Genomic DNA, 13950 nt, shown 5'->3' on the forward strand with positions numbered 1-13950 from the left:
GCCCACTGTGATAATTCCTAAATTGCATCCTATAATAGAGTGTGACTTCAGTAAACATGTGAGACTTCAGTTCAGTGAGCATATAAAGCAGGGGTGTCAAACTCATTTTTGTCGCGAGCCAGACTATAATTATAGTTTCCCTTGGAGGGCCGTTATGACTGAAATCATATAAAGAAGTCAGGAATAACAGTTTATTCACCTATTGTTTATGTTACTGTAATGAGGAGTTTGGTAACAAGAAAATGCTTACAGTATCACTCTTATTTATTACAAATGAGAATTTGAAATGTTGGTAGAGATTTCAGCAAGCATCATGAAAGTTGACATCTTTGATTTGCTTTCACGGACAATATAAAATGATGTGGTGGGCCAGATCTGGTCCCCGGGCCTTGAGTTTCAAACCTGTGATATAAAGGATTAACTCTACATATGGGTACCCTTGATGCATACCAAAATGGGACCAAATGCCTTCCTGTTTGCTTTCCATTACCTCTCTGTTAGCCGTCGTCAAAAACTGAATGGCTGTGCTGTATTTTAGAATAATTGCCTTTTTATTATTCAGTGGTGAACACCTCATCACACTTGTATGACGGTGAAGAATGCTAAAACATAAGCCAGGAATTAATTAAGTCATTACACACACGCGCTCAGAAGAGTGAGTGCTTACCGCTGGCTAGCCAAGAGAACCAGTAGATTCCTCAGAGGCCATCCTGGATGTTGAGACAGAGTACACGGGTCATACACCCCGACGGCAACCTAGAAGAAAACATCCTATCAACATGCTAGTGCATCGTTTTCCCTGTCAGGATGATGGTTTGTTCCAGGGCACCCCCTAAAGTACTTGATAGCTATGACGTCAGCATACGATAGAGCATTACTTTCGGCTGAATGCAAAGCTATTGCGCTATTGCGTTTTAGAGTTAATTTAAGTTTACACCTGTGTGCCAATGAATACATTTCGACAGCTTGCTGTGAAAGTGCTATATAAATAAAAATGTATTGTATTGTATAACCGGTCACTTTTGCATACATGTTCATGATTTGTCACTTAAACCTTTATGGGTTTTGTGGCAATGTTAGCAGAGCATAATTAATTTTACATTTGCATGACAGTTAAGAATGTCAACATTTTAATTGCATCATTTCCCAAACAGTACAAAGAGAGGAAATGGGCGAAAAAAACGGAGAGGGTGTTGCGTGTGATGATCACACCATTCATCGTCTGCACATAATTCAGCGACAGAGACTCTCCACACTTCCCTTTAACGGCAGTACAAATGGAATTACGAGTCTACAAATTATAAGACAGTGTGCCATCATCTTGATTGTGAAGCTATTATTACGGGCAAAATTAATACATAATGCTGCTTCAAAAAGAAGCAAAATGTTACACCAACCTTTTGCGAGCCAGGAAAGAATGCCCTCCACTCTGCTAAAGGGGCCAACTGAACGGCGTCATCTGTGTACTTCATTAGGAAATAGGGAACTGCAGTGGTCTCACCTTTGATACATAAGCCATCGGAGGCCACCTGCAAAGCCAAGATCTGAAGCACAGACAATTAGAGGCCATAATTAAATGAGAAAACTTTTTTCCACATATGGTGGAGAGATCTAATGAACACCCCTACTGCGCTATAGTATATAGGTATCCAGCTTGAAAAGGGCACTCATGAATAAATTATTAAATCCTCTTAAGATCCATCATTTAACAAAGCATAATGAAATGTGATACATTGCTCTATCCGGGAGAGGCCCTGAGAAATTAGTGATTTCTTTAAGATTTATTTTATTAAAAGCCTGGACTGTACTACCCAAGGCCTCAGTACCATTTGTATCTACTGTATCTTTGAACAATAAAAAATTACAGACCGTGAAATGATGACACATCAAAGAAAATGTAGAGTGAATTCAGATCTATTAAATATATTTGAAGATATTTGCTGAAAACATGTGCACAGACTGAAAACTTTGTAGCAATGACTTGTGGTGATGCAGTCTTAAATTCTTCCCCCCCCCATTTCAGTTACCCGGATTTATTGGCCAGGGGGCTAAACCCAAGCTCAGTGACACTTGGGCTTCGGGCATGAGTCAGCCCTTACCCACTATAGAAATACCTCAGCACCTTCTTGCATCAGTTTTTGTAATTTTTTTTTAATTATTGCCAGGCCCATTTTTACCGTGACTCCTAGCTATGCCTATAATCGAAAAAAATGCATCTGGATGCCATACTTTACAGAACAGCTCAGTGACATTATTGAACTGCCCAATTGCGGAGAGCATGTTTTCAATGCATTCGACAGACACGCCCACAAGATCAGAGATCTGAGAGAACTTCTCGCTTTTTCACTATTCTGAAGCCTGATTCCATATTTTGAAGTCAAGATGGCGCCCGAGTAGGCAGCCGTCAGCAAGTGCTCTCATGAGCCTTGCTTTTTTTTTTTTTGTGTTTGTTTTGTCACTTTGTGTTTGTTGTTACGTCGTGTGGACCTGATGTGGACTTTTTTCAGCATTTTTTGGCCACGACATTCATCAAGGAGGAGACTCTGTGCTTGGTGGTTGCGCCTTCTCGGCAGCATGGGTATACCAGCACTGTTTTTGTCTGGGAGGAATGTCGGCGCCATTTGACTGTCGTTGCTGGACAGTCCCGGGGCGCTTGTGTCTTGCGCCTGTAATGGGCAGCATTTTTCACAGCCCCGCTTTGTTCAGCGGAGAGATCGGTGCTGTTGAACGGTCTGCGGCTGGATGGATGTAAGTCTTGAGGAGCCGACGATGAGAAGAAAGGAGCGTTAGTGCGGAGCGCCGATGAGGATTTGGAACTGGGAGTCGCGGCTTGGAGTTTGAAGCGGATTACGTGGGACAGGAGAAGTGAACTCATCTCTTTTCGTCAATGGACGCTACAGCTTCGTGTTTGCTTTCAAAACTTAGCTTGTAGCAGACGTGTGTACATTTTCAGCATGACGTCTCTGATCCACTGGTGAAAGGACACTTTGATCCTCTCCTCTTTCATCTAGAACTGCTTCAGACAACAAAGTGTATGCAGAAAATTGGTGAAGATTGTACGACTGTCTGTGTCCGATGTGTTGTGTTGTGTTATTTTTGTTATTTTGACTTCAAAATGGCGCCGCGAGAGTGGCTGCCTTTCCAGCAGCTCCTATATTTTGTTGTTCTACTTCTTCCTTTCATAACTTTGCTGCTGTGAATTGGGAATTTCTCCATTGCGAGACTAATAAAGGTTTTCTTATCTTATCTTATATATTTCATTCAAACTGGGCAGGTTTGCTAACAACTCTTTTTCATGGTGTGTCAAATTTGCAAGGTATTCATTTTCACTTTACAGCCACTTTAAGATTATTATGAGTCAGCCGTGGCTTTCAAATGGTGAAAAGTCAATAGGGTAGGATTTTTTTTTCAGTTTTAAACGTTGATTCTCTTCAAAATAGTAATAATGCACTTGTTGTTGCACATGTTGTTGATAATTCCAACATGTTTTGCTATTATGCTCTGTTAATGTGATGTCACCACAGAAGGGTGCTCGCAATTGCAAAGTGGAACAGTGTGATCATAAGCACAGAATCAGAAATGAAACGTACTGCAGCACACAAATAATTCTGGGTGATTGTAGAATTTGGGCACCTTTTACACACAGAGAAATTTGACCATGTTGATTAATAATACCGGCCTGTTTTGCTGTGAAAACCGTCTCCAGGACAGAAGGCTCCTTTACAATCTTAAGCCCCTCTGGGAAGCAGAGAGCAGGGAAACAGAACCAGTAGTAGAAATGGTACTTCTTCAAATCCTGGGGGAATTTGAGAACAAATTTGTCAACTAACCCAAATGTGCGCGTGAAATGTTTCAAAACGCCACTGACACCTACTGCGAAAGTCAGCAGAATAAACCTGCAGAGGATGCTGGGGTCTGTGAGCGCATCGCCGGTCCGGATGGCATCCCAAAGCTACAAAACAATCGGTGTTAAGGTTTTCCACAATGCAACTACAGTACGTGCCACTTTAAATTCTCTACATGTGATATGCAGTATTTTAATATTTCACCTCCTTCGACTCTCTGTCCAGCAAGGCCTTCTTGTCAGTACTCTTGAAGGCATCCAGCGTGTTGGTGTTGTACAGTTTTCCAAAAGCCTCGCAACAATGCGCCGGGGTGGACCCATCTCTGATGTTCAGAAATATAAAGAGTGGTGACTCTGAATTATGGTTTTCTGATATGCCTTTTACATTTAATACAGATCTGTGATTCAGTGAAAAATTTGGTTGAATATGTAAACCTTTTGAGTGCTGTTCTGATGTCAAAGTCTAATTGATTATGTAGAATGTCATCCAAACAGCTGAATGGGTTGGACGAGCTTGACTTTTTTTTTTCATGGATTAATTTGACAGTTTTGATGGAGCCGCACAAAGGTTCAACGTCAGTGTGATGCTGAGTGCGGCTGCAAGTTTCAAAATGACTGATGGCAAACTGGATTTCAATTACCCTTTTTGGTCAAAGAGGTTCTGACATTGCCTTATGCTGCAAAGCCCACTTCATTGTCAATCGCAGTCTCGAGAATGTTCATTTACAATTTGGACCTCTCTTCATCTGTTCGAATCTTGCCATCTGGCTCTACTGGCATCAAAGACAAGTCCTCCGACTTACACATCAAATGCGCTGAACTCTAAGGTCAAACGGGTGGGCAAACCAACCGGATCACCTATATGAAATGGAAATGACAAGTGGTTATTTTTAGACATGATTCTTTTTGTCCACAATCCAAATGACCTCTTAGGTCTCCTAATGAATGTTGTCATAAAAAAATAAATACATAAATAAATAAATAAAAACAAGTACCAAAAACTTCAGCACACCTTTCATTCTGTTTTATAAGATTACTGTTTTTAGGGGGTGATCCACCATTAGGGAAGCCACTGCTCACGCACTCCCCTCTACTTTTGGGTCAGTGTGCCTCATATTGGGGCTCCTTTGTGATGGGGTGGGCTGTTTTTTGAGGCTCTTTGAAGTGCTCATGAAGTTGGCTGACCCTGATTAAATATTTCATTTTGATTTTCACAGTGAAAAATACACTCTGATATTTTGCATCTCACCATTGTAGTAGTACCCTTTGATGCATTTGGGGCTCTCATCCAGCCTGTAGTCATTGAGTTTCCTCTGCGTGAGCTGATGCCAGAAGCCTGCCTCCAGCGCGCTGCTGAAGGGCGCAAACTGCAGCTTGAGGTCTGCAGAGTTGGACGCCGCCATCAAGACACGGGATGGCTACATAAAAACAGATGGCACATTAGCATTCCCGTATTCATTATAGATAGATATCTTGACATTGGAAAAAGATGAAAAAGTAGTGATTGGGTGACTGACTGAAAGTTGTCATCGAGTTTTGTTCAGCTTTTATCAGGATTTACTGTAAATGTTTCAATAGTATTTCTATTAGGGCTGCAGGGCATTGCAAAAGCTTGCGATCGGTAATATGCTTGCTGCAGGAGGACAATCTCAGGGTGGGCAATTTAAATGATGGAGACGGCCAGTTTTTCATCGCTGCTATTGGGTTTCACATTGGACCACAACACTTCTAAACCAGATGTATGACAACAATGCTATTTCAAATATTTACACACTATGTGTGCATGTGCAAAATACTTTGTACGTGCTCATAATATATTTCGTTTTTGATAATACATTTTTTAATGAACGTACAAAAGATTCACTTCTTAACCTATCAGTGCTCTGTTTTGTTTTTTGGAGGAAGAATTTCTCAGGTTGTAAAACTAAACAAAAAATTAAAAAATATACTGTAATAATCTTGGAAAATTAAGGGGCCAATCGGAGTGTGGCCACCAGTTGGGCATCCCTGCTGTAGACTGATTACCAGTCAATCACAGGGCGAGACTAATAAAGGTTTTCTTATCTTATCTTATTTAGCACTCACAATCACACTTATGGACAATTTAGAGTCATCAAATAAACCTTTGGTTGCACACACAAGCTCAAGTACAACAACAAAGCCGACAGAGGAGGTACAGAGCCTAAACTTGAACACAGTAAGAGACTCCCTTCGCATCAGTGTCCTTTATGTGTTTTAAATATGGGATTTTACTGCTCGATGGCAAACTCAATCAAATATTTGTGAGGATTTCTTTTCACCTGCTTTTGCCAACGTTCCCTAAATAAAAGTCAAATGCAGCGTTTATCAACGAATGCAGCAAGGTTAGGAAAGCAAAACGTCCCCACATTCTCCAAATGTTCGCGTGTCAAAAGCAGCCAAACAACGCGATCAAAATCCACACCCAGACTTGATTCACTTACCTTGGAGATGCTTACTTCCGTATTCATTTGGTCATGTGATTGCACAAGGCGTCACAAAGTGGTGCATCGTGGGTAATTCTTGATCGCAAGCGAGTATAAATCAAATGGTTGCTGAGTTTATGGTGCGTACATCATTGAGTAAAACACGAAAAAGAAAAACATAAACACGAACGCACAAACCACAAAAAACGAGAATACTGACAAAAAGCTGTAGGTGCCGTTTTTTTTCATCGTTAATTTGCAAACACGTTAAATAGCGTGGAGCTGCTGGTTCACTCAAATGCAGTGTAAAGCAAGCCGAACAATTAATCATCAGTAAAAGTTTATAGTCACGTTTAATACTACCGTCGAATCAAGTCTTCAAAGGAAACATCGTTGTGAAGTAACGCGTTAGTGTCCAACGGTGCGGAAGGAGCTGTTTTAAATGAAAACGATCCAGGAAGTTTGGAAATTGCCGCAGGACAAAAGGTTCGTTAGGGACAGTTATAAAATTACAGCGCTAAATGAAAGCGTAAAAAGAGACATCAAATATTTCACTTCACTAAATTTTAAAAAATGTGTCTTAATACCATGGCTGTGACATGTTCTGTCACAACAATTCAAAGATCAACAATGATAATAATAATCAATACGTATTTATTTTCATGTTGGTATTGGATCACTTTAAGGGCCATTTTGTCTTGTGCAATGTTTCAGGAAGGTTCAGAACTGAATTATTAAGTTATTAAACCTAAAAATAAAAAATAAAAACCCGGAAAAAAGGCATGGGATTCCCTACTAAAACAGTTAAAAAATAATGCATCATGGAATGGTTTGAATGGCCAAATATCCCATTGGCGTCTTCACACCCCCTTTAAATCAATTCCACCACCCATGCTGATTTTCAGCAGGATCAGACAGTCCTTTCTAATGCAGAACGTGAGAACGTGATCTAAAAGAGCTTGGTGGCGCCTCCTGCTATTCAAATATTGAATCCGCACAAATTAACTTCAGCTTTCAAAACGAGAGGGAATATGAGAATAAAATAAGTCAATTTACTGTGCTGCATACACATTGTGTTTATTTGTTTTCACGTAAGAACTCACCCAATGTATCTCAAACATAGATTCTACAGGATCGTTTTTGTATGAATAATAAGGTTTTGTTTGAGTTTTTTTTCTTTGTTTTATTTATGCAATCATTATTTTAAAAAAATGAAGACATTCCCTCCACAGAAAATAAACCATATCCAAGAAATTCAGTTCTCTGCTCACTTTATCATTAGCATAAAAATGTGTCTGTCTTAATCAAAACACAAACGACCCTGAAATAACACATAAAATATGTACATTTGAATACACATTGCCTTGACATAGAAGCTGGGACTGAACTGACGCCGAGCAGCCTCAAATGAGAAAAGGGGGCCCATGTACGTAATGTACCGTAGACCTTGAGATCGTACGATCACAAATGGATTGTGGACTTGCATGCAGAGGATCACTTTGGCACCTCAACGTGTGCACGTGCAGACAGCTGGATCATGCGCAGCAGCAGAGATGCTTTGACTTCCCTCTCAAAGTTTAGTTGAAAACTGTGAGCAGCAGAAAAAACACAAAGAGATATACAGATCTGACATTCAACTTCAGACTGTGTTTTCTTTTTTTTACTCCTCAGCAGAGCGGAAGAAAGTGGTACCCAGGAAAAGTCAGTGCCACATTGGACCGCATACTTCCTTACCAGATCCATCCGTCCAGTTACTGAACCACTTACCCTCACGAGGGTTGCGGGTGTGCTGGAGCCTATCCCAGCATCAACAGGCGGTAGGCGGGGTACACCTTGAACTGGTTGCCAGCCAATCGCAGACATTTACTCCATAGTCATGAAACTAATTTACTGTATTCGCTCTCAGACCTGGCTTTTTAAAAAAGGACTGTATTCTGGCTTCCAAAATGCCAGTTTCATGTGGACGAAATGTGAAAACAATTAAAAGTCAAATTTGTGAATACCTGTACACTTAAACTAATTTCCGCATTTAAATGGCCTCATTCAGATCTGACTGTTGCAGGGAGTTCACTTGTAAAGTGTGAGTTGCAATTCTGGACTCCCATTGACCACATAAGCGCAGCTCCATCGCAGTGAATGAGTCACTGGCTGGGTGTTAGAATCACTGCAACACTTTCACAAATTTTTGTGCAGAATATTTTTGAAGACTCTTTTAAAATTCCTATTGCACAGTGGGTAGATAAAAGGGTTGAGGGTGGAGTTCATGTAACCAAGCCATATGGTGAACATGTGCAGGTCATGGTGCACGCAGTCTCGACAGAACGCCATGACCATGAAGGCTATAAAGTACGGGATCCAACACAGCAGGAAAGCTGCGATGATGAAGCCCAATTGCCTGGCTGCCTTGTGCTCCTTGTGGATCCTCAGGCTGTGAAGTCTCTCACGGGAATGTTCGAGGAACCTTCGCCATGTCTGCCGCAGAGTCACCTCATTGTCCGGGTCCAACTCTGTGTCATCGGCCGCTTTGGACCAGGGCAGAGAACGGCCGGAGTTGTACTTGTTGCAAAGCACCGACGTGTACCTCTGCACCTGGCTGATATCACAAACACCAGTTACCGAGTTTGGCACTGTGACGTGACATTCGTTTAAAGATGATTCCCGATTCCGTTCTGAAGTGACATTTTCTGGTGGCAAGCAAGCTGAACCGAGTGAAACTGCAGCGTCCGGCCTTTTCTCCTCAGGAGCTAAGGAGTCCCTTCCTGGTTTTGAAGTCACTCTGCCTTCCTTTGTTGTCACGGCAAGCAAACCTGGGTTAGGACACTGCGCACCAATCTTTCGGTGTGATCTAGAAAGGGAACTTTTATTTTTATCAAATTCCTCAAGAGAATAAGTTTCATTGAGAAGTTTCTGGTCAAGCTGCCTTTTTAAAAGTTTCACCGGAGCCTCGCATTCCTTTTGGGCTGATTCTGAGTCGTTTGAGGACTCGGCATTTTGCTCATTGTCCTTTTCCCCAAATGAATCTGTTGGATGAATGATCCTCTCTCTGTCTCGCAGATGTTGCCTCACTGCCAAGTAGATGTGTGTGTAAAACCAAAGCATCAAAATAGAGGGTACATAAAAATTGAAGACAGCGGTAAGAACTTTAAACCATGTGACAAAGCGAAAATCGGTGTCGCACTTGTTCTCCTCTTCCGGTTTAAGTTCTACATGGCTGAAGGATCTCCATCCTAAAATAGGGAAAATCCACAACAGCGACAGCAGCCAGGCTCCGGTTATCATGACACTTGCTTTACCTCTTGTTCGATACTTCAAGTACTTCAGCGGCTGTCGGACAGAGCGATATCGATCCAGACAGAGGATAAACAGACTAAAAATCGATGCTGTACTTGCCACGTAATCCATAATCAACCAAAACTGGCAAACCGCCCTGCCCAACTTCCATTCGTCCTGTAGCAGATACACCAGACTGAGCGGCATCACAGTGGCACCGACGATCAAATCGGCCACTGAGAGACTGACGACGTAGAGATTACCGACCGTGTGCAAGCTCTTCTCTGTTTTCACGGCGTAAAGAACGAGCAGGTTCATTATAATAGTGAGGAGGGAGAGGAAGCCCAGAGAGACACCCAGCAAGGCGCTGTGCAGTCCGCCATGGACTGGGAACGTGTGATTGACTGTCAGGGCATGGGGATCATCCGGTTGGCCGCCGCAGCTGTTGCAACTGTCGCCGTCATCGTAGCTGTTTGTGTTGAGGTGAAGATGGACCGTGGAGAGCGACAGAGCAGATTCCATCCTTCAAGATGAATGCTTATCGATCTACTCCCATGGTGGTAAACAAACTAGTGGGCCCAAACGCGTGGACAAATAGCTTGGAATGGTGCAACAAAAACAGTGGCGTCTAGAAAAAGGGCTTATTGTTGTGGTCTCAATCAATAGTCCATTGATTGTTCTGTTTACACCTGAAAGACATAAAAGCGAATACATATTAGTTGGCTGGCAGTAATTTTACCCCTCAGAAGTGGATGCTTTCCAGCATTTTTTTAAAATACAATTTAAGATACAGTAATGATCCTATTCCAGTTGACTTTGGGTGAAAGATCACGACATCCCGAGAGTTTGAGGGCATTGAGTTGGAAGTGATACTAAACCGGCGATGGCAAACATGACGCTCACACCCATCCCCATGGGCCTTTGCATGCACGGATCTGTCGTTCTTTAGTATCAGTGGTTGCACTGCTAAGATGTCATGCGAATTACATTGTTGATGTCAATATCCTGCCAAACACACTTGACAGTGAATAATGACCAAATCATGGATTGACGACAATGCTGAACTGCACCACTTGATGTAAATATGATGAGTCGATCCCATCATTTGGATGCTTTTTGCTTCTATGTACCAAACACTTCAGGGGTGTTTTCACACTCGGCCGCTGGAGAGGAAAAAGTTTCACGGGCTCAAGTGTATTCTTGTCTTCAATAATATTTAAGATTGCAATGATATTTCATGCTAAGAAGTGCAGCCTTAATGAGTAGTGTCAAACCTCTGAGACTTTTATTTATTTTTTTTAGTTGAGTAAGAAAAGGACCGAAAAGCCCTTTTATTTGCCTTAAAGAACCCATGTCTGAGTGCTTTCTGATCAATCGGACTTAAACACACAACTTCAGTCTGTCTGTCAGAAATGTTAATGTAGCTTGACATTTCCCGTAACATTTTAAGTGGCTTTGTCTTTCACTGTCCAGCTGGCTGGACAGTGAAACACCCAATCACACATAGAGACTCGCGCACATGAGATGGTGGCAAATCCAGTCATCACACAAACTGTGATTTGAGAAGCTGAGACATAATTGCGTGTTTATCTCTGCTTGAAACCATTTGCATGTATAGAATTCCACAGCACATGCAAATTCATGGCCTTTGTATATTTGCATAGCACAGCAAGACGCCTCACGTTGTCAGTGGACAGGCTCTTGTCCTGACTGTCTGATGTATTGGGGGGAAGATTAAAATAGATTTATGCCCGTTGCCATGGCGGCAGGTGTATGGACTGTACATTACTTTTCGAAGCATCGCTTGCTCTGTAAACTGCAGTGTGTCATTTGACCTTATCATGACCACAACAATAAGTCACCGGCTGCATTGTTCCACTAAAAAGCCTCCTTCGAATGGATGCCTGCCATTTTCCCCATCAGGAAAACAACAGTACTAACTGTTTATATTCATTTATAAACGTTATCATTCACACGCCTACATAAAACTGGTCAGCCCATGTGAACTATGTTGCTAACCAAAACATTAGCACCTACCGAAGCGCATAAGAGTTTTTTTTTAAAGAAATTCCCTGTGCAATATCAAATATGGTCCTGCTTTATGAAGACACTGCCTATTTACCGGCAATTATTTTTCTAGTAGACTGACATGGGAATGGTCTCTCCACAACGTTGAGTGAATGTTTCCTAATTTCTGTTCCAAGGAGAGTTTCTATCTCATTTCCTCATGTGTCTCGGTCTTTCTCCAAAATAATACTTTTAATATACTTTTAATTTGTTTTAAACCCCAGTTTGATTTGACATAAATTGCAATTGACCACAAATGTTGTTTCATTTAATTCAGAAATAGCATTCTAAATCCCCCTGGTGACTGCTTACATCCATCCATCTATTTTCCGATCCGCTTCATCCTCACATGGGTCGCGGGGGTGCTGGAGCCTATCCAAGCTGTCTCCGGGCAGTCGGCGGGGGACACCCTGAAATGGTTGCCAGTCAATCACAGGGCACACAGAGACGAACTACCATCCGCACTCACACTCGCGGACAATTTAGAGTGTTCAATCAGCCTGTCATACATGATGTTTTTGGAATGTGGAAGGAAACCGGGGTACCCGGAGAAAACCCACACAAGCACGGAGAGAACATGCAAACTCCACTTGAACCCACGACCTCCGCACTGTAAGGTTGATGCACTAACCACTGGATCATCGAGCCGCGGCTTGCGAAAATATGGCATTTTAACAAATTTGTTATTGTACATGTAAGAGTTTTCAGAGTTGAAAAATGAAAGCAGTTCCGAATATTTTGCACCACATATATAGCTACCTGAATTAAATGAACATATATACTGTATATATATGTATATATATATATATATATATATATATATATACACATGTATATACATATGAGGCAGTTTGGCCTAGATGATGGACGGGCCTGTTCATCAATTGGATACGTTCCTAATGCTGCATCACCACTGAAAGAGCCATCCGTTTTCTTTCCATGGCAGCAATTGACACCATTCATTAACGTGTGAATGAGATCCTATTCGGTATGCCTGCGTGCGCAATCAAGCGACTTATGCATTGCTACGTCTCGACATTTATTTACACCCTGCGATTCCAGTTTACAAGAGCTCGGTGTAATTTCAGCATTAATCTCCGCAACGTTTGATAGCGATTGTGTTACTTTCAGCTAAGTTTGTTGTTTCTTTGTTGTTTGTTTATCGAGTTTATTTGGTTCGGGAATCTTGTGCAAATGATATTAATTAAGAAGCTTTACGCCCTATAGTGCCTCATGCACATGCCAGAAATGACAAGAAAAAAAGGGCAATCACTCGACAGTACAGGGAATAATGCATAATTACAAACAGTATTAAGTTGAAAACGTTCAATATAAGCTGCCCCAATGCAGCAACCCAATTACGGCATGCTTGATTTCTTAACGTCATGTTTTTGCTTCTGTGAAGAATGTTTTCAGAACAATGAAGTTGTTGGCTGATACCAAGTTTAATGAAGCTCAGATTGGGAATCAGAGAATACCTTGTGATACAATATTTTTCCAACACTCCTATCACCAGAGAGTGATAATTAGTAAACTGTGTACATACAATACACAGTGATATCAATGCAAAGGAGGTGACCTTTTAAAATGACAATTGTGATGTCAAACAGTGATGATGTTAATCCATTTGTATTGATGATGTATCACAAGCGATTCAGCGGTCCTGAACTTACAATGGAGTTCCCAAATCTGTAAATACGTCACAACATACTGTTGCATTCTGTCACTAAAGTAGCAAAATCATAACTGCAGTCACTTTAACTTGAAAGGCACTTCTAGGCCATAAATGTACTGTAGAAGATGACAGTATAACATGGTTTGTCATGTTTTTTTCCCCCTTCTAGTTTTTATTTATTATTATCAATGCATTTATTTTTTCACATAGACAAAAACCATCTGCACGCACACTCACACCTAGGGACAATTTAGACTTTAAATTTTAGAGTGTTCCATTGACCTGCCATGCATGTTTTTGGAATGTGGGAGGAAACCGGAGTACCCGGAGAAAACCCACGCACCGGGGAAAAGATGCAAACTCCACACAGGAAGGCTGGAGCCGGGATCGAACCCACGACCTCTGCACTGTGAAGTCGGCGCGTTAACCACTGGACAGCCGGGCCACCCATTGTGTTATATGGTCAAGCAAATAATTATTTTTTTCACAGCAGTTCTACCTTTCTCCTTCAGTGGAGCTGTATAGTCATACCGAAATAAATTAATACTCAACCATGACATTTTAACACCTAAATAGGCATGTGGCTAATTTTATTTTTGGGCACCCTGGTCTGAATAATTGTACATGTGGTCACAAGGGGCTGGATGCAC

The 13950-nt window shown here is 41.5% G+C and overlaps 2 protein-coding genes across 3 annotated transcripts in view; both read right to left on the reverse strand.

The window, feature by feature from the left end:
• The window catches only part of atg7 (ATG7 autophagy related 7 homolog (S. cerevisiae)), a 45357-nt gene extending 38639 nt beyond the window's left edge, over positions 1-6718 (reverse strand). The window contains exons 1-8 of one of the 2 annotated variants that reach the window (XM_086117146.1): positions 6322-6718; positions 5094-5262; positions 4648-4702; positions 4050-4167; positions 3875-3952; positions 3680-3796; positions 1398-1544; positions 668-756 (exon numbers count right to left, since the gene is read on the reverse strand). In XM_086117146.1, the coding sequence (XP_085973272.1) occupies positions 668-756; positions 1398-1544; positions 3680-3796; positions 3875-3952; positions 4050-4167; positions 4648-4702; positions 5094-5262; positions 6322-6333 (785 nt within the window). In that variant the 5' untranslated portion in view covers positions 6334-6718. Of the gene's footprint in view, positions 1-667; positions 757-1397; positions 1545-3679; positions 3797-3874; positions 3953-4049; positions 4168-4647; positions 4703-5093; positions 5263-6306 lie in introns of both variants that reach the window. The other variant, XM_086117145.1, reaches the window with a different exon arrangement.
• A 728-nt stretch (positions 6719-7446) lies between these two features.
• Positions 7447-10240, reverse strand: hrh1 (histamine receptor H1). Its single transcript, XM_086118070.1, has one exon. It carries the CDS (start codon positions 10078-10080, stop codon positions 8464-8466), a length of 1617 nt encoding a protein of 538 aa, XP_085974196.1. The 5' UTR covers positions 10081-10240; the 3' UTR covers positions 7447-8463.
• Between the last annotated feature and the right edge of the window lie 3710 nt (positions 10241-13950).

This window comes from Hippocampus guttulatus, chromosome 8 (genome assembly GCF_054856545.1).
Source record: "Hippocampus guttulatus isolate MCC_2025c chromosome 8, RoL_Hgut_1.0, whole genome shotgun sequence".
Taxonomy (NCBI): Eukaryota; Metazoa; Chordata; class Actinopteri; order Syngnathiformes; family Syngnathidae; genus Hippocampus; species Hippocampus guttulatus.

Coding starts and splice junctions, on each gene's coding strand:
- hrh1 (XM_086118070.1), bottom strand. CDS start 10,080: ATGGAATCTGCTCTGTCGCTCTCCACGGTCCATCTTCACCTCAACACA.